Source organism: Pundamilia nyererei, unplaced genomic scaffold (genome assembly GCF_000239375.1).
Source record: "Pundamilia nyererei isolate P.nyererei 1_Seehausen unplaced genomic scaffold, PunNye1.0 scaffold00130, whole genome shotgun sequence".
Lineage (NCBI taxonomy): Eukaryota > Metazoa > Chordata > Actinopteri > Cichliformes > Cichlidae > Pundamilia > Pundamilia nyererei.
The window spans coordinates 673,503-701,065 of NW_005187531.1; the positions used below are offsets into that span (position 1 = coordinate 673,503).

The window sequence follows — 27,563 nt, forward strand, 5'->3', positions numbered from 1 at the left end:
GACAGAGAGTACCGCAAGCACTGGGAGTAATATTGAAAGTCTACAAAATGTAAGAAAAACTGTTGAGTCCATTTCATATTGTTTTAAAATGTTTGCATTAAGTTCGATGTATTACATACAAACACACCATATTGTGAAGACACCCAGTCTCAATAGGCTTATCCAGTAATACCTCCTTTAGATCGGTCAAACAGTGTTTGGCCCAGTGATGAGGAAAAGATAGCAAAGAAGGTTTTCAGGAACAGACACGTCGCATCAAGAAATCTTTTGACAAGTGGTTCCTATTTTATTTTCATGGAAGAAAAGGTGCTCAAACTGAGCACCAAAATGGGGAAGAAAGGTGATTTAAGTGACTTTGAATGTGCCATGATTGTTTATGCCAGATAGGCTGATCTGAGTCTTTCAAAAACTGCTGATCTGCTGGGAGTTTTCCACACAACCATCTGTGGTTTTTCTAGAGAATGGTCTGAAAAACAGAAAATGAGTGGCGGTCAGTGTTGGTCAAGTTACTTGAAAAAAGTAATCGGTAACTAATTACCGATTACTTCCCTAAAAAAGTAATCCCGTTACTTACTGATTACTTATTTTCAAAAGTAATTAATTACTTAGTTACTTAGTTACTTTTTAAAAACACGATTTATAACCTGAAGAGATGATAAAGCGATAGATCGTTCAGCCCAATTCTACTTTTTCTACATAATCCATCATACAAAATGTAATCAAATGGAAAAGTCTCTTTTTAAAACTTGTTTTATCAGTTTTAATCTTTTAACTTTATGCATCAAGCAAAAATTTAATTATCTGCAACATTCTCTGACTGGAAGAAATTTGTTAAACTTATTTTCTGCACATTCCAGCACATAAAATATTTTTTTGTGTGTGTGTGTTTACACTCACTCTTTCAAATAGATGGAAGTAAAACACAGCAGAAAATAAATAACATCAAAGACTAGAGGTCCTGTTGCTCTATTTTCACCTGTAAAGCAGGAGTGGGGTAGGCGGAGGTTTACCCTGGTGCAGGTGTGCCACGAGTTTCTCTGTGAGTTTCGGTGCTTGCTTGGAAGTTTAGGGGGGGGGGTGTTTCGCTTTAAAAAGAAGTTTTCTTCCCTCGCACAACGGACACTAATGTTTTTGTCACTTTTTATGGAATCAAACTCAAAGTAAGGTCAGTACTTCCACGCTTTGAATGCTGCACGCTCATACTCTCTCCCGCACTCATATGATCCATTGTTGATCTGCACACAGCTGTTGTCAGGAACGTCGCACTCGCTTACGTCACTGTAGTGAGACATTCTCGCAAAAAAATCACGTTTTAGTAACGCAGTAACGCAGCGTTCCTACGGGAAAGTAACGGTAATCTAATTACCGTTTTTGCAATAGTAATCCCTTACTTTACTCGTTACCTGAAAAAAGTAATCAGATTACAGCAGATTACTGCCCATCTCTGGTGGCGGTGAGCGGCAGTGAGTGGCAGTTGGACAATAAAAGACCGGAAAAAACGCTGCCTGATGGGCTGAGTCTTAATTTCTGCTGTGACATTCAGAGTTTGCCATAAACAACATGAAAGCATGGATCTGTCTCCTGCTGCTGTAATATGTAACGGTGTGGGAGATACTTTGTTGGCACACTTTGCCAACAGAAGTTTTGTTCTAACGCAGCGGTCCCCAACCTCCAGGCCTCGGACCGGTACCGGTCCGTGAGTCGTTTGGTACCGGGCCGCGAGAGTTGACGCTCAGGTGAGAAATGTATGGTTTTCAGGGTTTTTATCGGTTTTCAGCGTTATTTTGTTATCGTTTTTATCGTTAACTCGGTTTTCCTGGGTCTTTTCACGTGTGTTATGAATAAATCTTCTTTTTTTCGGTACCGGTACTAGTTTTATTTTGTTGTATTTATCCACGACACCTTAAAGGCCGGTCCGTGAAAATATTGTCGGGCATAAACCGGTCCGTGGCGCAAAAAAGGTTGGGGACCACTGTTCTAACGTGCACTAACCAGTGTCACAGTCACCAGATCCCAATTTAATAGAGCACTTTTGGGATGTTACACGGGAGAGTCGCACCATGAACGTGTAACTGATAGATCTGCAGCAATTCTGTAATGCTGTCACACCAAAATCTGCCAGCAATATTTCCAACACCTTGCTGAATCCATCCCACAAAGGCTTAGATTTCTATGCCTGCTGTTAAAACTCACGACACTAAGATTTAATGTGTATTTGTGTAATATTTATTCCTTTTGGGGGGAAAGTAGTTAATGCAAGGCAGTAAAATAATACAATGGATAATAAATGCATGGCAAATAAAGGCGACAGTAAACTGCAGCTTCCTCAAACTTGGCCACCACCACAGGAACGCCCAAATGATAAGTCCGTTCCTGGTCCTGCTCGCTTTAAAAGCAGTGAATTGCACTGAACTGGCAGCGTGAAGCTGTTTTTCTCCAACAACGTGGTCAGCCAGAATGTAAACAACGACTCCCTGTCATTAAACCTGTATTTATCCTAAACACTGCCCAAACATAAAATTGGACACTCATTATAAATGGTTAAGACTACAACGCCTGTTTCAGGTGGAAAAACTGGTAAAAGACTGACTGAGCGACTCCACTCAGACCGTCACTTTCTGAGCTCTGGGCTGTTTAAGTGTCTCCTGAAATCAAATGAGGTAATTGGGAGAAGAAGGAGCCCCCAGCAGCGGTGGGTGTAACACGACGCTTAAAGAGTTGCTATCATCACATGGCAGATGGAAATTTCCATTCAGTGTCCTTGCTTGTTAAATGGGAAGGGTCTGAAGCGCTCGTTTCCAGTAGTCCGCTTCCTCCTGCGCCGCTCTTACACAGTAGGTAAGACCCCGACATTTCCATTAACATCTGCTCTTTACTTTAAGTTTTTTTTTTCCATCCTTCTTGTGATTAGCTGCCTAATCATTACCCTCCCTTTCTGATACTCTGGAAGCGGGCAGTTTGACTCGGAGGGCTTCCCCCCGCCTGGTAAGCAGTGTGGTGAGGTTTAATGACTAAAATTAGAACATGTAAGTCAAATCATAAATAATAATAATGACAGAGAGCTCACTTGTGCGCGGGTTTATTTGGGTTTGCATGCATGCTTATTCGTTTGTTTGTTTTTTGTTTGTTTTTATCGGGTTTCTTTCTACAGTAAAGCGTGTCTTTAGATAAGGAGCGTCTGTGTGCGGAGGCTTCCTGCAGGGTGGTGCCTGAAGTCAATAAACAGCGCCAAACGTGTCTTTATTTATAAGAGAAAATTGCGCTTTTTTCTTTCTTTTTTTGGTGTCAGCATTTATTGTCTCAACAAAAGGGTTTCTCGAGCCACCAGTTGATCGCATGCAGCAAACGTGGATTTTGCGTGGAGCTTGTGTGTGTTTTGCATGCTTTTCCGCGTTCACTGAAACCGCAGGAAAAAAGCTACACAAAGGCGGCTAATAACGTTTCCAATTTGCATCTCGCTTTTTATTTAACATTTCCCTGCTTTTTTTCACTTTCCATAGTTTCTGTGACTCATAAAGTCTCTCTGTATATAATACAATTCCAGTAATGATTTTTGAAGCGGTGAGCAGCTGGAGAAGATGCTTAAAGAAAGAAAGGATCGTGGTTTATGTAACAGCGGAGCGAGGCACGCGGAGCTGGCTTGAGGAAGCCCTCTGAGGACTAATAGATATGTTATGACTGCAATCACAAGCTCATACTGTCCCCATGCTTTGATGGAGATGCTTATATGGTTAATCTCAGTTTATTTTGACGAGATTTCATGTCCACGCTTTTTGTTTTTTGTTTTTCTTTGTCTGTCATGGTGTGCCCCTCAGTTACCACCTGGAAGATCATTTTTTTGACTGTGGGCATCATAATAGATTACAGATTGTAAAGAGTGAGGTTTTTATAATGGGATGCTTTTCACTTTCCACTTTACTCTCTTGAGCGTCTTTTGGTTTGAAATTGGAGAACACTGGTCTTAGTGGCAGACAGCCAGGTGACAGCACAGGACTGAAAACAAAGACTTAGATTGAGCCTGGAGAATCTGCAGGCTTGGGCGTATTCAAGTGGTGACTTAAAGTTCTGTCACTGCCATTCTGGAAGCTAAAAATACCCAGTTGCTACACAGTGACCGTACACTTTCAAACCAAGGCCTAGATTTTTCTTTTCTCCCTACTTGCATAATAGAGGTCTATGTATGACTCCACCTACATGGATATTTAAGTTTCTAGATGTGGGCGTGTTTTCTTTGAGGAATGTGGTGGTGGCAGTGGTACACACTGGTGTCGTAAAGACTGTGTGGAGACATAATGGCTATCAGTTATTGAAGAGAAGTTATTACCTGGCTGCAGCTCTAATAATTACTACAGAGTAAATGTGTAACCTAAGTTTATAAGAAATTTGAAATGACCCATTGCCTCAATGGCAGTGGGTCATTCCAGCTCTTGAGCAGAAGTGCACTTTAATGAAGTTTGACAACTTCCTAAACTGTAACTTTTTTTAAAGAGTATGGTCAGAGTCAAAGGATTGTAGAAGCATAACATAAGCGTGTTTCCAGCTTTGAAAAGGTTTTGTGGATCACGTACCAACTGAGCAGTTTCCAACTATTTCACCAGCTGCACGCTGGTTAAACTAACCTCCATGTTTAATATCCGTGCAGTGCCTTTCAGTCTTACACCAGCTGACTGTAAAGGTCTCTGTGAAAGCAGCCATTACAGTTATTTTAACTGCTTTTCCAAGATAAAGGTGGGAAGGAAATTCCTGCACATGTTAGAGCTTGGAGCTCGTGAAGCCTTGCTCCTCACTGACCCCATGGATACCTGAATGACACATGTAGGTCAGATCCTGCTGCGCAGCTGGGAGCTGAAATATTGCCTGCACTGGCTGATCTAACTTGGAGTATGAGCAAATGATCCACAAGCCAGATGCCGTGTCAGTTTCAAAGGAATGGATATCATACAAAGATGCATTGAGCCAGTGCCACAAAGCACAGAAGCAACTGGTAGTTTTCCAGAATGCTGTCGGCACATTCAATGCGAATGTGAAAAGGTAAATACACTGTATAATGTGTGAACTGAATGATTGCATAATTCACAAACCTGAGCTGTTCACTGAGGTAACCACCTGCCTGTATGCAGTAATCCAGCTTTTTTCTAATGTAAAACTTAGCAGAACCTTGGAAGGAATTGCCCCCTTTTCTTTTTCTCGCCAACAGGGTGGTCAGGGGTCAGCTGCAGGGGTTCAGTGTCCTCTAAGCACTGTGGGATGTTTGCCAACACAGCTGCTTGAGCACTTTAAAAACTCCTGTGGAGGGAATAAGGTGTGATTCCTGATTAGGTTTTTTTGTTTTGTTTTTTTGTAGTTTTAGGGGGCATTCCTCAGTTGACTGATTGTGGTACACCTGGGGTAAATGTCAAGGAGAAAACCACAAAAGGAAAAGAAGGCAAAGAGAGGGAGTAATAGAAACTCGTAAACTATTTTTTTCAGCTAGCAAGCATATCAGGTGTCAGTCACATAGGCCTGGAGACCTGTCGACCCATGTATTTCCCGACCGTTTGACAAGTGATTGCTGGAGTTTGCTAGCTTTCACCAGGTGAAACAGGTCATAAAAAGAGTACTGCTTCAAAAACCTCCTTAATTGTTATCCATAGTTGCACACGTCTTTGCAATGCAATTTCATGGTAGTGACAGTGCAACCACTTGCTAAGCATTCGCCGAATACACAGCAGGACAGGTGACTGCCAGCTCTCAAGGCCTGTGTGAATGGGGCTTTAGCAAGTGATATCACATTGACTGCTCTCAACCATTCGCAACTTGTTGGGGAATGTACATTTTCCCCTCATGATCAGTGGTTTCCTTGCAGTTAACAACCTGGCTATAGGCCTGTGTGACTGGGGGCTTAGCTAGGCTATCTGTCTCCCCATGCTTACTCTGCCTTCATATTTGTCCTGCAGACTTGAGAGTTTTAGAATATTCTCATCTAAAACCTCTGAAGAAAGGACAATATACAGACTTCCCAAGATACTTCTGCCTTTCCTAAAAATGTAGCATTTATAATTTACCCAGAGTAACTCTGAGTTTACCTAATGTTAGCAAGTCCCTGCAAAGGTAAACACGAGTTTCATGTAGGCAACACTGTGCATGAGAGAGGTAATATATTTAAATATTTTCTTCTTTTATCTGTCTGCCAGGAATCAGAACTATGAGTCAGTGCCTTAGCAAGAGATTAGTGCAGAGCACTTGATATGATTGTAGCTCTAAATATCCCACATAGCACCTCTGAATAATCAGAGAACACCGGGTTAATGGTCACTAAAATATTCTCCATTTTTCTTCTACAATTCCTTTCTTAGACCCAGTTAATGTAATTAAAGTGACCTGAATTCATGCTTGTGTAGTGTAAAGACTCTTTTTCTGTTTCTCCTAATTCAATATTGTATGCTTCAATTACATTTTATAAAGCTACTAGGGACAAAGGTGTCAGCTTTACATAAGCTGCCAGAGTAGTTCTGTGTTAAAGTGAACTTAAAATGCAGACTGTTATGTGGAAAGTTCTTACTATGGCGTGATGAAGATATCCAGAGTTCAAAATGGTGCCAACTAGAGAAACATGAAAAGAAGCAGGTTATTTTGTAAATGTGTTCTCCTACTGAGAGAACAGTCTGTCTCCTCTGTGCATCGGGTAGTGACGTCTTTATACAGGTGACCTAACAAAAGTTACTGGCTCCAAGCTCTCAAATTACACCCACGGGTTATTTTTCATGGTGGAAAAGACCACAGATGGAACTGATTTTAGTCTTTTAGCTTAATTTTAATCAAACTGAAACTGAAGACACCGAGAACTGAGCCTTTGACGTAACAGGAAACAAAAACCCTTCTCTGGCCCATTAGCCCCTTCTGAAGTCATCATCCACTCCTCCAGCTAGAGTCAAGGGTGAAACCTTGAGCTTGTGAAGAATTACACATTGTTACAAAACAAAATGCTGTCGTCACTATTAGCAGACATGAGCTGGCAAATCAATATTAACTGATAAGATGGAAAGAGAGAGAAAGTCTCCAGGGTTCACAAACAGGTTTGGACACACCAGGTTTATTCCAAAAGGTCAATATGGTGTTTACTTTAGGTCTAAGGTCAAAGTTTTTTGTCAATATGGGCTTTTTTTTGGTTGTTTTTTGTGTGTTACTTGTTTGATATTCGTCATAGAAATCTCCATCTTTATGTAACAGTTTCTTTTGAATAAATGAAACGATTCATTCCTTCACTTCCGACACTGCTGTCACCTAACAGTGGACGCAAACTGGTATCTTAAATGTCACAGGCAATAAGGGCCGTTCCATATTATGTTAGAAATAGGTCACACCATGTGCGGTTTGGCTACGTCAAAAAGTGTTTGCAGTTGTTTTCAGTGGCCGCATACGTCACAGTGATCGCATGAAATGACAGAGGTCCGTTCAAACCCCGTTTTCTTCTTTACCTTCACACATCTAGCCCGTCGCTGTGAAACGATAACGGGAAATGAACAGAAAATGTTGGAAAACAGTTGAGAGGAATTATCTAACCAGCTAACCTAGCACTTTGGATGTAGTATAAAGTTGCCCTTATTCAGGAGAGTCGTTGTATGTGATTATTTGTTCCAGACTAGAGGGAATACCTCAGGACTGAGGTTGAAAAAATAGTTACCAGCCACCACACCTTTTCTGGGAACACTCAGTCCTCTGTGCTTACTTTACCCTACAGAAGCAGAACATTAAAAATCAAACTTCTCTATGGAACATCAAAATCAAGAAATAGATTCCTAACCCTTCCATATGGTAGCAGTTTCAAACTAGATATGAATAGCATGAACGCAGCCTTCCAGGATAGTCTGTTCATATGCTCTCAACATGTGAAAACGTGATATTCGATTCCAGCGCAACAGCAAGGGAAATTTACAGAAGGGAGGAGGGAGTTGTCGTCCACATGTCACACATGATGATTCGTCCCAAGTGCAAACAATGACAAACTGGATGATCTGAAGGAGCATGCGTGCCTCTGTCACACTCTCTCATATGTGGTTATAGTTCTTGCTGCAGGGACACAAGTGAATGTTAAGCCATCCACAGATGACACGCCTCACCAGTAGCTATGGTTAGGCTGTCATAATTCTTTGCCGATTCAGAACGCTTTGATTTCTGTCACTGTTCTTAGGCAGCAGAGGCAGATGGACTTCACTGGGTTAATGGACAGTTTGGTATTTTTTGCACTCATGAAAAAGAACTTTTAGCTCCGTGAGCTTCAGCTGTCCTTATCTGTTATCAGTACATATTCAGACTGTTTACAAAACGAGTTGCAATCATAGCAAGATCTCTCGTTGGGGATTCCAGTCTTGGCTGTATGGCTCTTCACAGATAAGACTTTAGAGATAACACTTTATTGTTCATCCATCTATCATAGGATTTCATGTTTTGGCAATTGTGAAATGACTGGAAAGTGTAAGCAAACCTAAGGTTAGCAAAACTGTTTTGTGCTTTAAAAGTTTCACGAGTTTTAGAAAGCAGGGATTGTCCGAGGTAGTAACACTGTTCTTCTAGGTCTTGGTGATATTTCTGGTTGGAATGTGGCATTTGTTCATCGGGTGTCATCGTGTTACTTAGCAACCTCCGACCAATAGGTTAAAATGGCTAGTTTCTAGCATTTATGAATAGTAACACCTTATAAAAGTGTCATATGATACTGATTTTATAAGAGTAACATCTAATTTAACAAATATTGAGTATACTCATTTTTGACATCTCCAAAGTGTGCCATATTAGTCCAGTGTTAGTATTAGTATTACATCATTTCACAGGGTAACTTAGTAAGTCAAGTTAACTGTACTTAGGAACCATATCAAAAGGTTGTCAGATAACTGTATGCATGTATGTTAGGCTATGTGATCTAATCCAGCTTTCAAAGTCACCTTTGTTTCAGCATTATATGCATTTTTGTCTGGTGCATGTTGCTGATGTGCAGGTAAACCATAATTAAACGATAACTTAATGAAAATTAAGGTATGAAAATCTCCTTTCCTACATGGATGTTTATTTGATTGAGCAAAATCTTGCATTCTAATTTTTTTATTATGCACTCAATGGAGGTGGTCAGTGTCTGACTGAGTGTAGTAGTTGAGCATTGATGCATGCATGCAGGTAAATAGAGTTTGCTGCATGTAAACATACAATGAGGCCCATATTTATGTCGATTTCTATAAACTATGTCTACCACCCTGTGGCCCTGTGACAGACTGGCAATCTGTCCAGGGTGTACCCTGCCTCTTGCCTCTCTATGACACCATACAGTTTGTTATTTAATCTGTTACCCAGAATATTGCTTTACCTTCACCTAGGGTACCCAATTGCTTCTTAACAGGAAGTTTTGTGGCCGGTTGTAGCACAATTTTTAAAGCAAAGTGCATCATAAGAAGAACAGTTTGATTCTTAGTGACTCATTCTGTTGACCTGCAAACAACTAGCGGTCATTTCTGCTGACTGATAACTTTTTGTTCATTTTAATTGTTTAAAGCCCAAGAGAGGCTGGCAGGCTACTGGTGTCAGGTATGAACCAGCTGGTTCAGCTTCTCTTTAACAGCTACCGTTGTACATCCAAACTGCCTCATTAAATTGAATTTGTGGTTTCAGGTGGAGGAATGTGGTTGCAATTTGCAGCTACTGTGACGTATGTGACTTCTTTTTGACGTAAGCACGCCAGAACAACTTTGCACTAACTTTTAGAATGTTTACAAAAAAATGTTGAAAGTAACTTTAGTCATTTGAATTAAGCTTATATTTTTAATGTATGTGTTATTGAATATTTTTGAGATTATCTTGAAGGGATCTCCACAAATATAATTGCTAAGTATCATATGATGTACATAGCACTTACTTAGAAACACGTGCTGACAGAGGACAACTAATGATTTACTTGCAAGTTGTTTGGTATTTGCACCCAGTCACATCGAGTTGAGAGGTTTGGGCTTCACTAACAATAAAGATATACAGAGAAGTTAAAGTTGATGGTGCCAACGATGTTTTGGTCAAAATGGGAGGTTAATAAACCCTCGATCCATGATGGAAACGTCCCTCGTGGCCTCTTGTCAGCCACCTGATTTCAACATACTTTGTTATTCTCCCGCTACAGACATGCAGTTAAAGCGGGAGAGTAACAACGTGTACTCTCTAATCTGGAAGAACCACATGATTACCTCAGCTCTTATTTAGGCAATCACTTTAGCAAACTTTAAGAATAGCCAGAGTGTGGTGGCAAACACCAGCAGTAGGTGGGCTCTGCCAGTTAAATGACAAAGTGTTCCCAAAACATTGACTGGGGACATGCTAATGGCTCAAAATGTGGGTAGAGATATCAGCGTGAGCAATGATCAGCCTTTACTGAACCCAGTGAGAAGAGAACTGAGAACATGAACTCTTACACCCTGTTCTGTACAAACCTATCAGTAAATAAGTGAAGTTTCAATTCCAGGATTGAAACTTATTATTATTACTCAAAAAAACACCTAAAAGAAAGAAGAATCGGAAGATTCAAAAAAGGATAAATATCTGTATTTGTAGATGCTTGTAGCAACTTTGCAATATTTTCAGCCACATATTTCTTACTAAAAACCTTCATTTTAAATGAGCAAAGTTGGTGGACTGGTCCTTTGGGTTTATGTTTTTTTAGTTGTAGGCTGGAACTGAGGCAGATACAGATCATTGAATGGATTGGCTGAAGCCAGCACGTGTCTTTGCCTCCAACGGATACTTCAAGTCTTTGTTTTGTTTGCAGTGCTAATCATGTGACCTCAAACTCTGACCTCAGACACTTTGGTTGGTAGTTGCTTTTCAGCCCAGCTCAGAAGTTTCTTTCCCAACCCCCGAATCTGTGTCTTCGGGGGTTGATGCTTAGTCACAGGTGATTAGCCGAGCATGTGTGTGAAGACCCCCCCCCCACACACACACACACACACACACAGTTTAGCTTTCACAGAAATTGTCTCTCCTGTGCATTTTTCTGCTTCATCATTTTTCTTCTTTGTGTCAAACTTTTGGGATGAATTTGATTTTACTTTCTTTTAAAGTGAGATTATTATTACTGCTTTCTTGCTCTGGTACATTTTGAAGTTTCTCACATGATCTCACACACACATTGCTCAAGATTTGTCAGGTTGTGCTCGCCTTGCTAACTACTAGACGAGTGGTAGTGAAACGTGAAAAAGTGCAACAGAGACGGTAAAAAGTTGAGACGATAAGAGATAAAGTTGTGCAGAGCTGCAGGTGACATATTTCAAAAGTAAACTGTCCCCGTTTCCCATTTTAGGTTATACTTTTCACAGTTTCACTACAAACTGGACAGCAGCTAGTCCTTATTTGCAGCCAAGTATGCGGACTAATAATGGCTCGTGTGGGCTCAAGTAAATTTTCTGATTTTATTTAAACATTAAAACACAGTAAAGTATCGTATAAACGAAGACTTTGTAGCAGTTCAGCATTTGGAGTCTATATTTAAAACATATCTTTTCATGTTCAGCATTTACAAGCTCAGTGCCCGATGTTCTGAGGAAGAAAATAGTGTCTTTTTACCTTAAGTGATCTGTACATGTGTGTGTTTTCTTCTATTTGAACTGCATTACAAAGTAAAAAAAAACCCCATCTCTGACACAAACATGACCTTGGGCACGCCGACATCCAGACAGTGAGCCATCTGATTGGTCAGCCTGTGGCACGGCCTACTACTGAAAACACTGACAGTCGCCTACAGTATGTCTGTGTCTGGGCATCTGTGTGCCTGCTGCATGTGCAAGCAATTTTGTGTGTGTGTGTGTGTGTGTGTGTGTGTGTGTGTGTGTGTGTGTGTGTGTGTGTGTGTGTGTCAGAGACCAGTCCAGACAGCAGTTTTCTGTGACCTAAATCATACAGACCACCTGTGTTTGATCTGTATGATTTAGGTCCATTTATAAGTGGTCATGTGTTCTGTCATGTGGTCGTGTCTTGAAGCTGCTGAGGGTATTTAAGAGTTGGTGCACGCTGGTATCTTCAGTCTGATGCCGATGATCAAACTGGCCACGTTACAGTGTAGCTCTATCCGTCCTTCAGTGAGTGTATATAGTTTATTCTCCGTGTGCTCTCCTCGATTATATTTGTTGAGTCGGATGTGTATATACATGTATGCATACCAAGTGGGTGGTGTTGGTGGAGATTGGGAGTGAGCTATCAGGGTTACGACCCCGCTTATGACTGATCAAAAAAGGAGGAGTCTGAGCAAACTGCGCATCCTGATTGGCTGACAGAGGCCCTCCTTCCTCTCTTTTAAAAGCTTCCTGTCTTACCTGAGTCACAAAAGGGCCAGAGCACCTCACCCATCCACTCGTCTCTCTTCTGTCTGTTTTTCTTCAAATCTATTCATTCAAAAAGGGAGGACAAACAAGGAACCTTCCTAGAACCGCTTTAAGAAACCTTTCAGTAAGTGAGCTTGTTTGTTTAGGGAGATTTTTTTTCTTGAAAAAGTGAGCCATGCCATGCACAGCAGGTAGGACCTCTGTTGTGCAAATGTTGAGTGGGGGGTAAAACAGAAACACGTGTAATGTTTGCTTTCAAGGAATTTTCTGTGTAACACGTAGCAGTTTAAAGCATTGACTTCACTCACTTAGCTATAAAGGGGTGTGTTTACTCGTGCCAAGACTTGTAGACCGTGGCTGATGCAACAGCTTGTGTGTACACTGAAGGCGAATGGTTTCAGACTAAATAGGTAAAGGGCTCTCATTCTAAATTTACAAATTACTGTATTTTTTTAAGCCTGGCTTCTTTTCCTTTTTTGCCAAACACTTTAGATAAGACCAATGTCTTATCTTAACATGACTGCATACAGTCTATAGCACTATAGCAGACATTCTATATATGAGAAGAAACTTAAAATGACTGCTTCTGTGTGATTTGCCTTGAAACATGTTGAGAGAACCAAGTCAAAATCTTTAAATGCATATTGTATGAACTGTGTGTTGTCTCTGGAGTCTTTAAAAATGTTTTGGTAGCGGTTTGAAGTTTCTGTATGTGGCTTTACCTAGCATGGCCTCAGGAGTGAGATAGATGGGTCGGGTTTGGAAAAGAAATGAACAAATTCCAGCAACCTATAAAGATTAATTTTACCGATGGTGGGAAGTACTTAATGTGGGTTTCTATAAGTAATGGTTGTATCAACACATCATTTTAACCCAGCTTGACAGGTTAATCCTCTTGGCTGCAGAGAGCGAACCCCAGTCTCCATTTCCCTCTAACAGCACGGCAGACAAGGACTTTGAGAGATTAGGTGTAGCGGCGTGTGTGATGTGGCTTTTAACGATGACACAGCCACCTAATCTCTGTTGGCTCAAAACTATTATGGCTTTACTTCACAGAAAGTACAACAACCTGTCAGTAACAATAAGTTTTTGTGAAAGAAGGTCTCAACTGCATCGGCCAGGACATTGAACACCCCTGGTAGTGTATCCAAAAGAGCTCAAGTTTTGACTGCAAACGCTTGTTTACACTTTGAAGTGGCTCAACCGCTTCCCTCTTTAAAAGCTGTTGCTTAAGTTGCAGGTCTTTGTATTTCTATCAGCTGTCCTTAAGACTGACCACTTGTTTTTGTTCATCGTTGATGTTACAGTTGTTGTCGTATTGTGGCATTATCAGAAATTTGCATGAAAAACCCAATGATGGGTTTAAAACATAAGATGTTTTTAAACAGAGAGAAACACTGTTTGATTCAGTGCAAAGAAGCAAAGCTATCATTATGCATAAAGGTAATCAAGGTAGAATAAAGACCTGTCCATATCTAGTTAGTCATTACAGGAAGTGTTTGTGAACTAAAAATCACGAATGTGGGATACTGTTTGTCCGTGATTTAAACAGCCCAGTGCTGCTCCCAACAAAGGGAAAACCAATTCTGTAGGGGAGACCTACCTCGGCACTTGTGCAGGTGAAGCCAAAGGGAAGATATGCTTCACCATATTTTCTAGTCTTTGGCTTAGAATGAAGTTGGTTTGGAAACATATTCAGCGATGCTTCATCTCCTGCTTTGCGTTTCTGTAGGCGCCCCGTGCTAGCAGTGTCCAAGCATTGTTTATGTTTTTTTCCCTTTTCATTTCGCGCCCCCCTTGCAATGGCTCTGTGCCCCCCCTAGGGGGCGGGCCCCATACTTTGGGAAGGTCTGCATTAGTGTATGTTAAGTTCATGGCAGAAGAAAGAGCTGTGTGAATAGGTAAATGTGGTTTGCCGAGCTGTTCCTTTAACTTTACATTAACATATTTGTTCTTCTCAATGCATTACACCACATCATTACTGCTGCGAGTGCCGTGAAACAAAAGAGGATGTCAGAAGTGTCCTTTCTCATGGGTTCATCGGTGTCACGGCTCTGGCTGGTCCTGTACACGTTGCATTAGTTTTTCATTAGTGAGTCGCCCTTAGGCTCTTTTCTTCCAACTCAGTCAAAGAGCTCTTTGTGTGAGGGGGGAAACAGCACTGTAAATCACGTTGCTACTATTTTCGTTTATAATCACGTTGTCTTCTTTCAGTGTGTTGACTTCCTTCTTACATAACTTAAACACTACAGAAATTGGAGTGGAGTGTCATTTCTTTTCTTTGATGTTAAGGGTTAAGTTGTGTAAACCAGCTCATGCATTATCAAGGGCGCAGCTGATGGTGGTCCGACGACCCCACGGACATGCTATATCCATGACCTAGTTTCACGTCACTGGAGCTGACTCGACTCCGCTCAGCAGTCATTATGTACGTCAGCACTTGGTTGTGATATCTTCCTAAAGAGACAAGAGATACAAATAACTTTAGTCATTAACACAACTAATTGAGCCTGTGTGAAATGTAAAAGGCAATAAAATTAACACAAAGTCACCCTTCCTGGTACAGGTGAAGCTGCGTAACAAGTGCCAAGGCACATATGATCTCTTAGGAAGCCCCTCAGTTCCAGGAAATGGTTTCCAGAGTAGAGGGCTCCATTTTTACCTTAAAGGATTTTTTATTCTTGTGGGAGTGGTCTTCCCCCGGGGCTTTCTACAAGAAACCCTTTCTGCCATAAAGTACTTGGATAGTTAAAGGTTAAACATCATGGTTAACCATGTTTAAGTTGAAGTTTGCCTTCAGGGCTTTCTGCCAAAAAGGCTTTCTGTGTGCCTTCCTCATCATGGCCAAAAACCTGATAAGGGCAGCTAATAAAACCACTGACAGCCCCTGTAATCAGTTATTCCAGTTCTTGGAACAGTTTAAGACCAGCAAAAAAAGGAAAGCAACATATAAACAGACAAAAAGCCAATTCTGTTACTGAAACTTTGTCTTGTTTTTCCTTTATTGTTTCAGGACTTTTCTCAACGGTAACAAGATATAGCTGAGGTGATTGACAAGGTTCTTGTATCCTGTGCCAGTGAAGTCTAAACCCTGAAAATCCTAGAAAGGTACATTTCTCTGCCTCTGGTCCTGCTCTCTGTACCACTATGCCAGGAATTGTGGAACGCATGGAACTGAGGAAAGTCTCCACAGTGGCTGATGACGACAGCCTTGATGAACAACTCACAGAGCCCACCGACTGTGAGAAGGCCACCATGAGCAGGTCAGTGACTGTGATGTCTTTCTTAATATCAGTAGACTAGAGAAGGCTGGATTTTTGTGGGCAAGCCTCTGGTTATGGCAATCTAATCACAAGCGGATCTCTGAACTCCTGCTTTACCATGATTGGGTATAAATTGGTGTGCATCGGTGCGTCAGAATAAATGACAGAAGTTGTAAATTGGTGTCAAATAATTAGCGTAGACAGCTTCTTCTCTGCTCGTTGCACAGAAAGGTGATTAAATCATAAATCGTAACACGGTAATGTTTTCAATGAATGACTCTCTGTGTTTGCATCACTTCAGGACACCTGCTGAGTAATAAATTGGGATGTTTGGTCTGTTTCTAAGAATAAATTGCATATGTTTTAGTCTGAAGCAGCACAGTGAATCTTTTTACACATAGCTTCCATATATAGTTGAGACGTGGACACACAAATGACCTCAGACAAGTGGCATAACCAGTTCAGCTTCTTTTCTGTTGCTTGTACTGGCACTTGCATATAGACATAAAGATTACATCTGTTAGCAGTTTGCTAAAAAAAAGCTAAACATAACACAGAAAGTTGATATACATTTGAACTGAACCACTGTGTTTGTGTCCTAATGCATATCTTTTTCAATCCTATCAGTCAGTATAATGTGGATGATAATGACGATGGAGAAAGCAATGTGTTCCTGACAAATGGGATACCAAAGAGGCAGAAGTATGATAATAAATACTCTATATTACTAACACATGTCTATGGGAAGCTGGATTTTCAATCTCTCTGACAAATCTTTCACCAACAGCACCAAAGCCTTTGGTTTGCTGCACATTGACAGTGTAAACTTAAAGCTAACACTAATGAAATAAATAAAAGTCTTTGTCTGGTGAAGGTTGGTGTGTTTGAGGACAACCGCTTGACAAAAGCTATAGACTCTACTTTATTTTCTTTTGCTTGCACTTAAGACTTGCAGTTAAACATAAACACTACAACAGCTATTGGCAGCTGGTTACAAAAAAGATGTACCACAGTTGACGTATATTTGAACTGAACCATTAGCTACATTTGCATGTCCCAACGTATAACTTTCAATTCAATTCAATTTTATAGATGACCCTACAATAATACATACATACACTCTGTTGCTTTCTCTATTCTGCCAGTGAATATAACATGGATGATATGTTCCTTCCAAATGAGATACGAAGGAGGAAAAAGTATGATAATAAATAGTTTTTCCTTCTACTGGTGAATCTTTCACCACCAGCAGTACCAGGCTTTGGTTTGCTTGCACATAGCATCCACTAAGACTAGCAGACTTGGCAAACACTAATGAGTCATAGAATAAATATAAACATATTTTATTACTCATTTTAGGTTGGTTTATACAGATTATTACAGATTCTTGTCCATTCTTTTCTTTCTGGGCATAGGTTGGCGTCCAACTTCTTTTCTGTTGCTTCCACTGACACTTGCATTTTAACATAAAGACTACAGCTGATGGCAAGTGGTTAAAAGCAAATTGTGGGGCAGAAAGTTGATTCATATGTGACATTAACCATTAGCTGTGTTTGCATGTGCTAATATATATCTTTCTCAATCCTCACAGTCAATTTATGGATGATAATGAAGACGGAGAAGGACAAAGGTGATAATAAGAACTTTATAAAACTAGCACAGGACTATGGGAGGGTGGATTTTTCCTTGTGTCTGACAAATCTTTTACAGAAGGTTCAGATTCATGACAAATAACCAACACAGATAGTCCAGTACCTTTTCTGCTCCCTGCACTTGTGCTTGCACTTGCGAAGTTACTCCTCATTTGGCATGTCTATCTTTTGGCTTTAAGACGGCAGATTAATTGCATGTAAACAATGTGTTTATCAGGGTGAGGCACACTGGTGGTTATTGAATTGGGAAGGTGTTTCAGTCCAGCTAGCTACTTTCTGCTGCTCCCTTGCCACAGCGGGTAGCTAGTTTTTTTTAAAAAACTGAGTTGTTAGAGTTGATGCGTTTTTAAGAACAAATGAAGAAAGGCATAGGTGTAAAGAGGTGCAGTTACAATTTTTACGTTTACATTTAAAACCCTGACACACACAAATGTCTTCAGATAACCAGCATAACCAGTCCAGCTTCTTTTCTGTTGCTTGCATTTACACTCGCACTTAAACGTAAAGACTACGGCTACAGATTTAGGTAGTTAACAGTAAATTGTAGCACATAAAGTTGATACAGAGACTGCATGTGCTAATGTATATCTTTTTCACAGTCAGTTTATGGATGACCATAGTCCTGGATGGAGGACTATGTGTTGGTAGATTGTTTTTCTTGTGTCTAACAAATCTTTTATAAGTGGCACCAATGTCTTTTTGTTTCCTGCACATTGCCAAGTCAAGGTACACTGAATGCTAACACTAATAATTTGCAAAAGAAAATCTACATATTTCATCACTCATTTGAACTTGGTTCTACTTCAGAGGAAGTCTCTGGGTTGAGAGCAGTGTAGATCGGCATAACCATATAAACATCTTATTGCTTGCACTCACGCTTGCACTTACGCACAAAGACTGCATTTGATGACAGGCGGTTACGTCATAAAATATAGCACTGAAAGTTGATACACATTTGAAGTGAACCTCTCACTGTGTTTGTCCTAACGTGTATCTTTCTCAATGTTGACAGCCAATTTAATGGGGATGATAATGACGATGGAGAGAGCCACAGGTTCCTGTCAAACGGGATACCAAAGAAGAAGACATATGAAGAAGAATATGTAAGGATTTAGTCACATCAACTATGTATCTCCTTTTGACTCCCAATATAATCTGTTATATTATTTTTATATTTGGTTTTACTCACCATATAATGCATATGCACATGTCAACAATTCATCATCCTGTCTTCATAATTCAAGTAAATGAAAAGTATTAATTATACACACAGACGCACTTACTGTTCTACATCAATTTTTCATGTGTTCAGTTCACTGCTCATTATTTTAAATTAGACCACATGGCAGACCACAGTCTCTAAGTTGTTAGCAGTTATGAGATGCTGTAGGAGAGTGAGGTCAAAACCATAAGAATAGTGCAGAAGAACTGCAGCTTGTCTCCTAAAGCTTCTATCTGTCTGTAGGTGGCTTACTATGCCAAATGTTTAGCTCTTTCTTTTTCTAAAACAGGGCGCATATGATGCTAACATTAATGATTCATGTAGTAAATATCAATAGTTCATCACTCAACTGAAGGTAGTTTTACCTTAAAAAGCTCTTGTCTTTTCTTTTGACTTTGGGCAGCATCCTGGCCACGCCTCATTCGGCATGTCCGTCTTCAACTTGAGCAACGCCATTATGGGCAGCGGCATCCTGGGCCTGTCCTTTGCGATGGCAAACACTGGCATCATTCTCTTTACGTAAGTATGTTTGGACTAGCGGATATATAGTGCATTGTGTTACATGTTTGATAGAGATTAGGTGTTAATTTGGTTATAAATGCCAAAAACAATGATTGCTCCACAGGATATACTTTGAAAGATTATTCAATTTCAGTTCAACTTACTTATCAAATTACAAAATGACAACAACAATAACCTCAATGCACTTTATATTGTAAGGTAAAGACCCTAAAATAAAGCAGAGAAACCCCCAACAATCAGACCACCTCCTATGTGCAAGAACCTGGCAACAGTGGAAAGTAAAAACTCCCTTTTAACAGAAAGAAACCTTCGGCAGAACCAGTCTCAGAGAGGGGCAACCATGTGCCACGACCAGTTTAGATCGAGGGGAGGGAGACAGCACAAAATACATGGATTAATAATAACTAATGCAATTATAAGCTGAAGCTTGTTAGAGCTCCCTGTCAGTGTCACCCCTCCTTACAGTCCTGAAAAGAGACCTAAAATAAACACTGGTTAGCATTGCATTGTTCTCCACAGATTAATTCATGTCTTCTTAGAATTTATTGTAGTGGAGTTTAAGATGACAGAATTATGGGTTGGGCAGGAAAGACAAAGATTTTCTGCTGCGTCACTAGGTGGAGTGTTTAGTGTGTGTACTAACTAACTTATACCAAATGATGGCAGAAAGTTCTTTTCACTTTTTGTTAGAAAAGGTGACAATCGCGTGTTACCACAATAACCATGACAATTCAGCATTTTGGAATCTTTTGTATGGTATAATAGTGTGATAATTATGGTACAGCTAAGGCTGAAGGGAATGTCACTAATTTGTTTGGAAATCAGAGTGTCTGATTATTAATTGTTGCACTGACAAAGTAAAAATGATTTTTATGACTCTTTTAGATATAGACTGTGGTCACGTATCACTCGGATTAGGGGGCACCTCTTTCCCACGGGGACATCTGAGCTTCAGTGGTCAGTTCCCTCACCAATCTGGTCCCATGCATATGCATTATTGGACTGTGGATGACTTCCATTATCCAACACCCCCTAAATGCCCCCGGTGTACCCACTGAAACTCCCTCTGTCATCCACTGTCCACGCACATGGCTACAGTCCAGAGCCTAAAAATGAGAACTAGCTGGGGGTGTGAAATAACTACAGGAAGTTGTACAACTTTGTCCCTCTTCCGTCATAATCTCACTGCTGACACACAGTATGGTATTTAAAGAATGCAGCAATGGATGTATTTGTAGCATTTACGTGACACAGACATTAGTCATGCTACAACCATGCCAAAGTCATTTTGAAAGGACAGAATCCCCCCCCCCCACCGAACACAAACATGAGCCAGAGCAGCTTCAAATGTCATTAAGTTTTTTTTAACAGCAAGGGGTAGATACTCAGTTACACAGTACCAGTTTTCATACTTCTACACCTCTCTCTCTCTCTCTCTGCGCAGAGTCCTCCTCGTCGCTGTAGCCATCCTCTCCTTATACTCTGTACACCTGCTCCTTGTGACTGCTAAGGAAGGAGGTTGGTATCTGCTCTTCAGACCTTTAAACATTTTTAAATGTTACGACGTTAAATGTTATGACTGCTGATTAAGGGATTACAAGTGTATGTTTCCACAGATGATAACATTTTATATACAGTATTTAATTGGGAGGTTACTGTAGGTCACAGGGAGGAGTATGACGCATGAGAAAATGCTCGGACAAGTGATTGTAACAGCACAAAAAAGTAATTGCTGTTATGCCAACTTTCGTTGGAAATCTCCACACCCTTACCTAAAGGCATTTGAAGAAATGAGAATGAAGTAGTTATTGCAAAGATAACTTTTTTTTTTTACAAAGAAGGGGCTAAGTAAGAATTGCAAAAGAGACTGTGTAACATACACCTGATTGTCTAGTTAAGGCTGGTATCCTTAGTCACTCTCTCTGTTCTGGCAGGATCCCTCATCTATGAGAAGCTTGGAGAGAGGGCATTTGGCTGGCCCGGAAAAATGGCTGCATTTGGATCAATAATCATGCAGAACATTGGAGGTAGGCCCTAAATCAGTGTATTTCAATGAAACATACGTGTTTTTAATTGCATTACTGGAGCTACAATAATATCTGTAATGTGCACCTCTAAAGAAGTATTTGTAGTTTGCGTGAAACCTGAAGTTGCCCTTGTTGTCCTCTTGCAGCGATGTCCAGCTACCTCTTTATAGTGAAGTATGAGTTGCCAGAAGTGATCCGCGCATTCCTGCACTTAGAAGAAAACTCTGGGTGAGAATGGGCTCCTCTACAGATGAAGCAAACTAATGTTCGTGTGCCATCTCTTGTGGTCTAACCTTGTGTTGTGTTTGCAGTGAATGGTACCTAAATGGAAATTACCTGGTGCTGTTTGTGTCCGTCGGAATCATTCTGCCTTTATCCCTCCTCAAAAATCTGGGTACGAACACAAGTGAAAACCATCATATTTTCTCCTTCACATGTTTTGTAAACTTTATCCACTTGCTCCCACCACAGACTGACTTCCAGTTTCACTAAAGTTTCTAAAGTTCGCTTCCTGCTATGTCTCGCCAAATTCCTCAGTGCCTCCATGTTCTTGCAGCTGTCTGTAAAACATACAGACAGCTGTATAAAGCAGCAGACGGGATAAATTCTTTATGTTAGAACTGAATTTGTTGATGATGATGATGATGGTGGGGTTTTTTGCATCTGTCACTATTTAAATTTGTTTCTGCTCAGATCACACTTGGTTGGTGCGTTTCTTTAATAGGGCTGACAAGCAAGAGTGACACATATAATAGAAAAGGCATCAAAATGCATTAAAAACAGCTATCTAGGTTCAGAGTAAGAAAGGAACTCACTTTTTGTTTTCTCGTTTCTTTTTTAGGCTACCTGGGCTACACCAGTGGTTTTTCCCTCTCTTGCATGGTTTTCTTCCTAGGTGTGGTAAGTTGAGTGTGAGCAATCGTAATATGTGCTAATACTAATGTGATTAAGAGTTGTATGTCAAGAGATCAGTATGAACATAAACCATCTGTACGTAGGTGTTTGTCACTTGGGGTATGTTAGCATCTTTCAGCTAATAGTTTCTGTGTTACGGCCTGTTGCCAGTTACTCAGATTTCCGATTTGCCAGTGTCAGGACTACTAACGGAGGAAGTAGATTTTTCTTTCTTTTCATATTTACTTTCCCAGGTCAACACTCAACTTGTTGCCTAAAAGAACAAAAGTGGTAGGGAAAAGGGTCAAATAATTTTTTTGTTACCACGTTTTAATAAATTTTAGTTGCAAATTCTTATTCTTGAAGAAGGTGCAACTAAAACCTAAGATACAGCCTCACACCTCAACTAAGCAGTAAAACAACCGTCCTTAAATTATTTGTTTTAACCCTTCAGTATGGTTGACGCTATAATGGTATCTTTTGGCATTTTCTTGCTAGGTAGTATGACAAAATTACACTAAATGCAAATTACAAAGATGACATTTTTTAACAATATTAAACTCTTGATTCACTGTCACTCCTCACGTGCACCTTCTTTGGTAAAGGTGCACGAAGAGCCTGCTTCAGTGAACAGTCTTGATAAACCCAGCATGTGCTACCTCCGCAGCATCAAAAAACAGATAATTTTAGCTGGAGAACTCAGTCAATTATTTAGCAACTAAGTTGCCAGTTTATTTTTCTATGGAGTTGAAGGAAGCTAGAAAAGAGCTAAAAGGAGTTTGAAATCACTAAGTTGCTGAGATGCTAATGTTGCTCCGTATCTTTTGGATGTCGTAATAAAAACTGTTAGCTAGTACGTTAGCATACAATATGTGACAATTCTACTTTGAAGAGCACAGTCAGACTTCATGTCAATCTTTTTCAGATAATATACAAAAAAACCCAGCTACCCTGCCCTCTGCCTTTCCTCCATGGCCACTCATCCAATCTCAGCATAAATGGCTCAGACATGCCAGGGCTCTACGCCTTGCAAAACAAGTCTATACAGATGGATTTCTCCCACGCTGACATTTCCCCAGCAATCATTGGCAGCCACGACACCCAGCACTCCACGGGAATACACTCTGAACCTCACCCAGACGTTGAGGAGATGTGCACGCCGAAATACTTTGTCTTCAACTCACAGGTTAGTTCGTTGTACTGGTGCAGAACCTTTGATTGCCTTCACAGTCCATTGCTTGTTTGTTATTTTAAGAGGTTTTAGCTTCTGAAATGGAGAACTGTTGGGTTTGTCATTGTACATGTGCAAATATTCCCCATTGATCAGTTCCCAATTAATTAGACACTCCAAGACTTTAGTAAAGTTGAAGATAATCTTGTTGCTGGGGTAAAGTCTTGAAAACATGTACACAATGTATCATGGGGCTGTAGGGGTGAATAGACAAGACACCAGTATGCCAAGCCAAGACATGTTTGACATCTTTGGTGCTGTGTTTTCGGCCTTTGAGTGACAAATGTTTTGTTTAATCTGTGGGCAAATATAATCATAAATCAGGGTACACATTTTAAATGTGGCATTATACTTCATAAAAGCGAGTTAATCCAAATCCAAACTTTGTGTAACAACAGCTCTTACAAATAAAATTTCACGATGATACCTTTCACATAATTTAAGTAGAAAAATGAGACCGTTCAAAAGTAGCAGCTGGTAGAAGTAAAGGTCATTGTATTGTCTGCATGTCATGCTTTGATCGGAGACAAAGAAAGGAAACATATTTCGTGTCTTTTTATGCATACCAGTTTTTATGACCTGAGCAGACAGCAGTGCAGCACTGCTGTGTTCAACTGTCCAGTGCATCAGAAGTCTTAAATGCTGAGGAAAAGGTTTTTTAGTGCTCTCCCTCCTCTCTTTTCTCCTGAGACTATATCAGCAGGCATTTCTGTTTTACAGCTACTTTACCCAGTAGAAGAATACTTCTCATATATATTACATCATGTTAATGGCTCGTTTCCCTACTTTTTTCATCCTTCCTTAGACTGCGTACACTGTTCCTATCCTGGCCTTTGCTTTCGTCTGCCATCCTGAGGTGCTGCCTATCTATAGCGAGCTTAAAGAGTAAGTATGTTACTTACATTTACATCATCACATCCTGAAAAACCATCAAACGTCTTATACATACATTTAAATCATCATATGCTGACCCGTTGCAATGACGTCTTCCAAGAGAGAGGAAGCGAAGAAACAGTTAGTTCTCGATATTCTTGATGTGTTCAAAGCAAAAAAAAAAGTTGATTAGTAATTCTGACATGGCAAAAATTATGGTGTCTATGTGGGGTACTCCTAATGTGGATTAGTGGATGCCTCCTAGTAGTGGTTCCTCTGCCAGAGCTGGTATTGTTTACATTCATCTGGTTTCAGATACCTCCCCGTGCACTGCTGTCAGGGACTTTAACATGGATTTCTAATTAGCATTTTTCAGTAATACTGTCATTTGGGAAGTGCTAGTTGTGAGCTAGCTCCCAGCTACCGCCTCCACCTTATTCGGGGAAACACCAGGGCATTCTCAGGCCAGTCAAGAGATATAATCTCCCGAGGACACACTAGTGAGAAATAGGGGCTTCCTTCCAATAGGAAATGCCTGGAACTCCTCACATATGAGGTGTCCGGGAGGTGTACTCGTCACTTTCCCGAACAACCTCAACTGGCACCCAATCGCTAAGGGGGAGGCAAGTCCTTTGGAGAAAAGTCATTTCTGCCACTTGTGCCTACAATCTTATTCTGTCGGTCACTACCTAATTTTAACAGACCACCTCCTGCAGAAGTGGTGTGATAATGGTGTTACTTCTGCAGGAAGTGGTTTGTTTTCGACACTTCCTTTTGTGTTCACCCTTTTGTCCAATCCTTATATTTCGATCGTGAAGTCACCTCTCTAAAAGTCTGTGTGTTTGCCATCTACAGTCGGAGCCGGAAGAAAATGCAGAATGTCTCTAACCTGTCCATCCTGGCGATGCTCATCATGTACATGCTGTCGGCACTTTTTGGCTACCTCACCTTTTATGGTATAAGCAACAGTTTAACCAACAGAAAAAAACGATTGGTTTTTGTTTGTTTTGTTCTGCCCTTCCGTTCTTTTGTCTTGCTAGAATTCCTATTTTTCCATTTCTTCAGTCTCAGTATTTCGCTCTTTTATCCCTCTGCATCACAGACAACGTGGAGGCAGAGTTGCTGCACACTTTCACTAAAGTGTACAAGTTTGACACGATGCTGCTGCTGGTGCGTTTGGCTGTCCTCACTGCCGTCACTCTTACTGTCCCCATCGTGCTTTTCCCTGTAAGTACAACCTGCATAAACACACAGTCTGTCTCTGTCTTGTCTTCTGGAATCCGAAAAAGTTGCCTTTATGGTAAAATATCATGCCTCGCCGTCATCATTTGGAGCCTCGTTTAGGCAGCAGTTTAATTTGATTTACGTCAGAGCACACGAGCACAAACACCACGCCTGTAAATGTTGAACATTGCTGCCACTCTCTGTCAGTCTGCTTACAGACTGTGTTTTGTATTCACTGCAGTCATTCAGAATGTTTTGGGGTTTTTTTTTGTCATTTTCTGGACACAGCTGCTTTTTCCCGCCGTTGGTAAAAAAGAACACACTGTTCAGTTTGGAGCTCCAGCTTGTGCCGTCACCTCAAAGCTCAAATGCACAGACGAAGGCTCTTTAAAAAAACAAAACTTTTTTATCACATTAACGCAAACAGGCATACACATTATAAGATTTCAGCAATGAGGCCCGACTCTTTTTTTACACCCGTTTATGTTGCTTTCTCTCAGCATGAAGTCAAAAGTCTGCATGTGTGTGATTTCCAGTCACCACAACTTCACAAGCCACATTCATTCACACGTACGCTTCCCCTCTTACTTGCCTGTCCATACATGGTCAAGGACTAATTTTAGCTTGACCTTTATCTGACTTGAGGAGAACAAGAATGGCTGCTAGACAGAGGAAGTTTCCTGACCTGTTTTGGCTTCCAGGCACTCACGCACACACACACACACACACACACACACACACACACACACACACACACACACACACACACATCTAAACTGGGTTTAATATAGAGAAGAGCAGCTGGGGCATGAATTCTTCTCGGAAATACCTGAAGTTACAGCAGACTGCCACCAGGGGGCAGGAGCATTCAATCAGAGGAAAGTGCTGATGGAGAATGATGCAGCAAGTGATGGCATGTTATGGAAACACACTGCGACACCACACTCACACACACGCACACACATTTATACAGACACATTTCTGTACATCAGTGCTCTCTTACATACAGCCTACACATTTTGTTATATTTTAGACGCATGGATGGAGCTTATGCCCGCACAGTGCCACTTCCGCCTCAGTTCCTTTGTTGTGTTTTGTTATGTTAGAGGGGAATCCCTTCAGCCCCCTCAGTCTCTGCAGTGGAAGTTTACAGACTCGGAGTGGACAGTGGAAAAACCCCGACTCTAACTGCTGCCTTCCGGGCGATAGAGAGGTGGAGCCAGTGAGACGAGCTAGAGAAGAGAAACAGACACAAACCTCTGCCAGGACCGCACAGTCCTCCAATTGTGTAGTTTTGTTGATAAGAAATATGCATCTGTACCCACTCTGTCAATGAGGAAGACAGTGTAATGGACTTACTTTGTTAGCATTATTGTGTTATCGTATTGTATTATTGTAGGGTCTTCACCTTACAATATAAAGTGCCTGAGGCAACTATTGTTGAAATCTGGCACTATATAAAATACATTGCATTGAATTGAATTGAATATTGCGGCCATATGTGAAATTATGTTCAAATCATATCAAAAAACGTAATCCTGGGTATTTATGATCCATGTCTAGTCACTGTGTGAAACATATCCAGCTGAGTCCTTCAAGAGAAATAGAGAGAGTTTGACAGAGGACATAGAAAACTGATAGCAGCAGAGAAACACGAGACTGAAACGGGATGCTGTGATGAATTAGGAAAAAGGCAGCTATGCAGCCTTGGCTTGGAGTTAAAAAACTAATGTGCACGTGGCCGTTTTATCAGCACTGAAGCTGTTACAAGGAGATTTCTTTTAGTTATCCTGCTTCTCCAAACTGATTTTAGATTGAATATGCCTGCATGTAAAGACATGACACATAACATTAGTCAGTCTTGGGTATACTTTTAACTGGTGACAGTGTGAATGAAGTGACTGGGAAAGTTGATTAACAGCGTTCTGATTAAAATACACAAAGTTGGGGAGGTTTTAATTAACTGACCATAACTATTCCTACAATCACCGTTGCCATAACACTGCCGGAAGACTGGCTAGATCTAGATCCGTGCACGGCGTCGGATCAAAAGAACTGCTCAGTCACAGCAACGCTTATGCCAAGTTTCCGTGTGGCATTTGAGAATCTTGTCTTGAATGCTCCTGACCTTCATTTTGTAGGAAAATGTGGCCGACCTTCAGCTAGAGACTAACTTTAGCTTTATCTGCAGCTGTCTTTGACTCCTATAGAGGACTATAAGAGACGAGACAAGATGTCCAGATAAACGTTCAAGCCTGAAAGTGTGTGTGTGTGTGTGTGTGTGTGTGTGTGTGTGTGTGTGTGTGTGTGTGTGTGTGTGTGTGTG

The 27,563-nt window shown here is 40.7% G+C and overlaps 1 protein-coding gene across 7 annotated transcripts in view; it reads left to right on the forward strand.

Moving 5' to 3' along the window:
- Positions 1-2,738: 2,738 nt before the first annotated feature.
- The window catches only part of slc38a4 (solute carrier family 38 member 4), a 31,630-nt gene continuing 6,805 nt past the window's right edge, over positions 2,739-27,563 (forward strand). The window contains exons 1-16 of one of the 7 annotated variants that reach the window (XM_005743299.1): positions 2,739-2,838; positions 2,951-2,985; positions 15,343-15,592; positions 16,220-16,294; positions 17,184-17,222; positions 18,257-18,347; positions 18,870-18,985; positions 20,433-20,506; positions 20,923-21,015; positions 21,162-21,243; positions 21,327-21,409; positions 21,857-21,915; positions 22,835-23,095; positions 23,946-24,025; positions 24,869-24,969; positions 25,116-25,240. In XM_005743299.1, the coding sequence (XP_005743356.1) occupies positions 15,477-15,592; positions 16,220-16,294; positions 17,184-17,222; positions 18,257-18,347; positions 18,870-18,985; positions 20,433-20,506; positions 20,923-21,015; positions 21,162-21,243; positions 21,327-21,409; positions 21,857-21,915; positions 22,835-23,095; positions 23,946-24,025; positions 24,869-24,969; positions 25,116-25,240 (1,395 nt within the window). In that variant the 5' untranslated portion in view covers positions 2,739-2,838; positions 2,951-2,985; positions 15,343-15,476. Of the gene's footprint in view, positions 2,839-2,950; positions 2,986-12,345; positions 12,454-15,342; positions 15,593-16,219; positions 16,295-17,183; positions 17,223-18,256; positions 18,348-18,869; positions 18,986-20,432; positions 20,507-20,922; positions 21,016-21,161; positions 21,244-21,326; positions 21,410-21,856; positions 21,916-22,834; positions 23,096-23,945; positions 24,026-24,868; positions 24,970-25,115; positions 25,241-27,563 lie in introns of those variants that run through there. The other 6 variants (XM_005743301.1, XM_005743298.1, XM_005743302.1 and 3 more) reach the window with 6 other exon arrangements.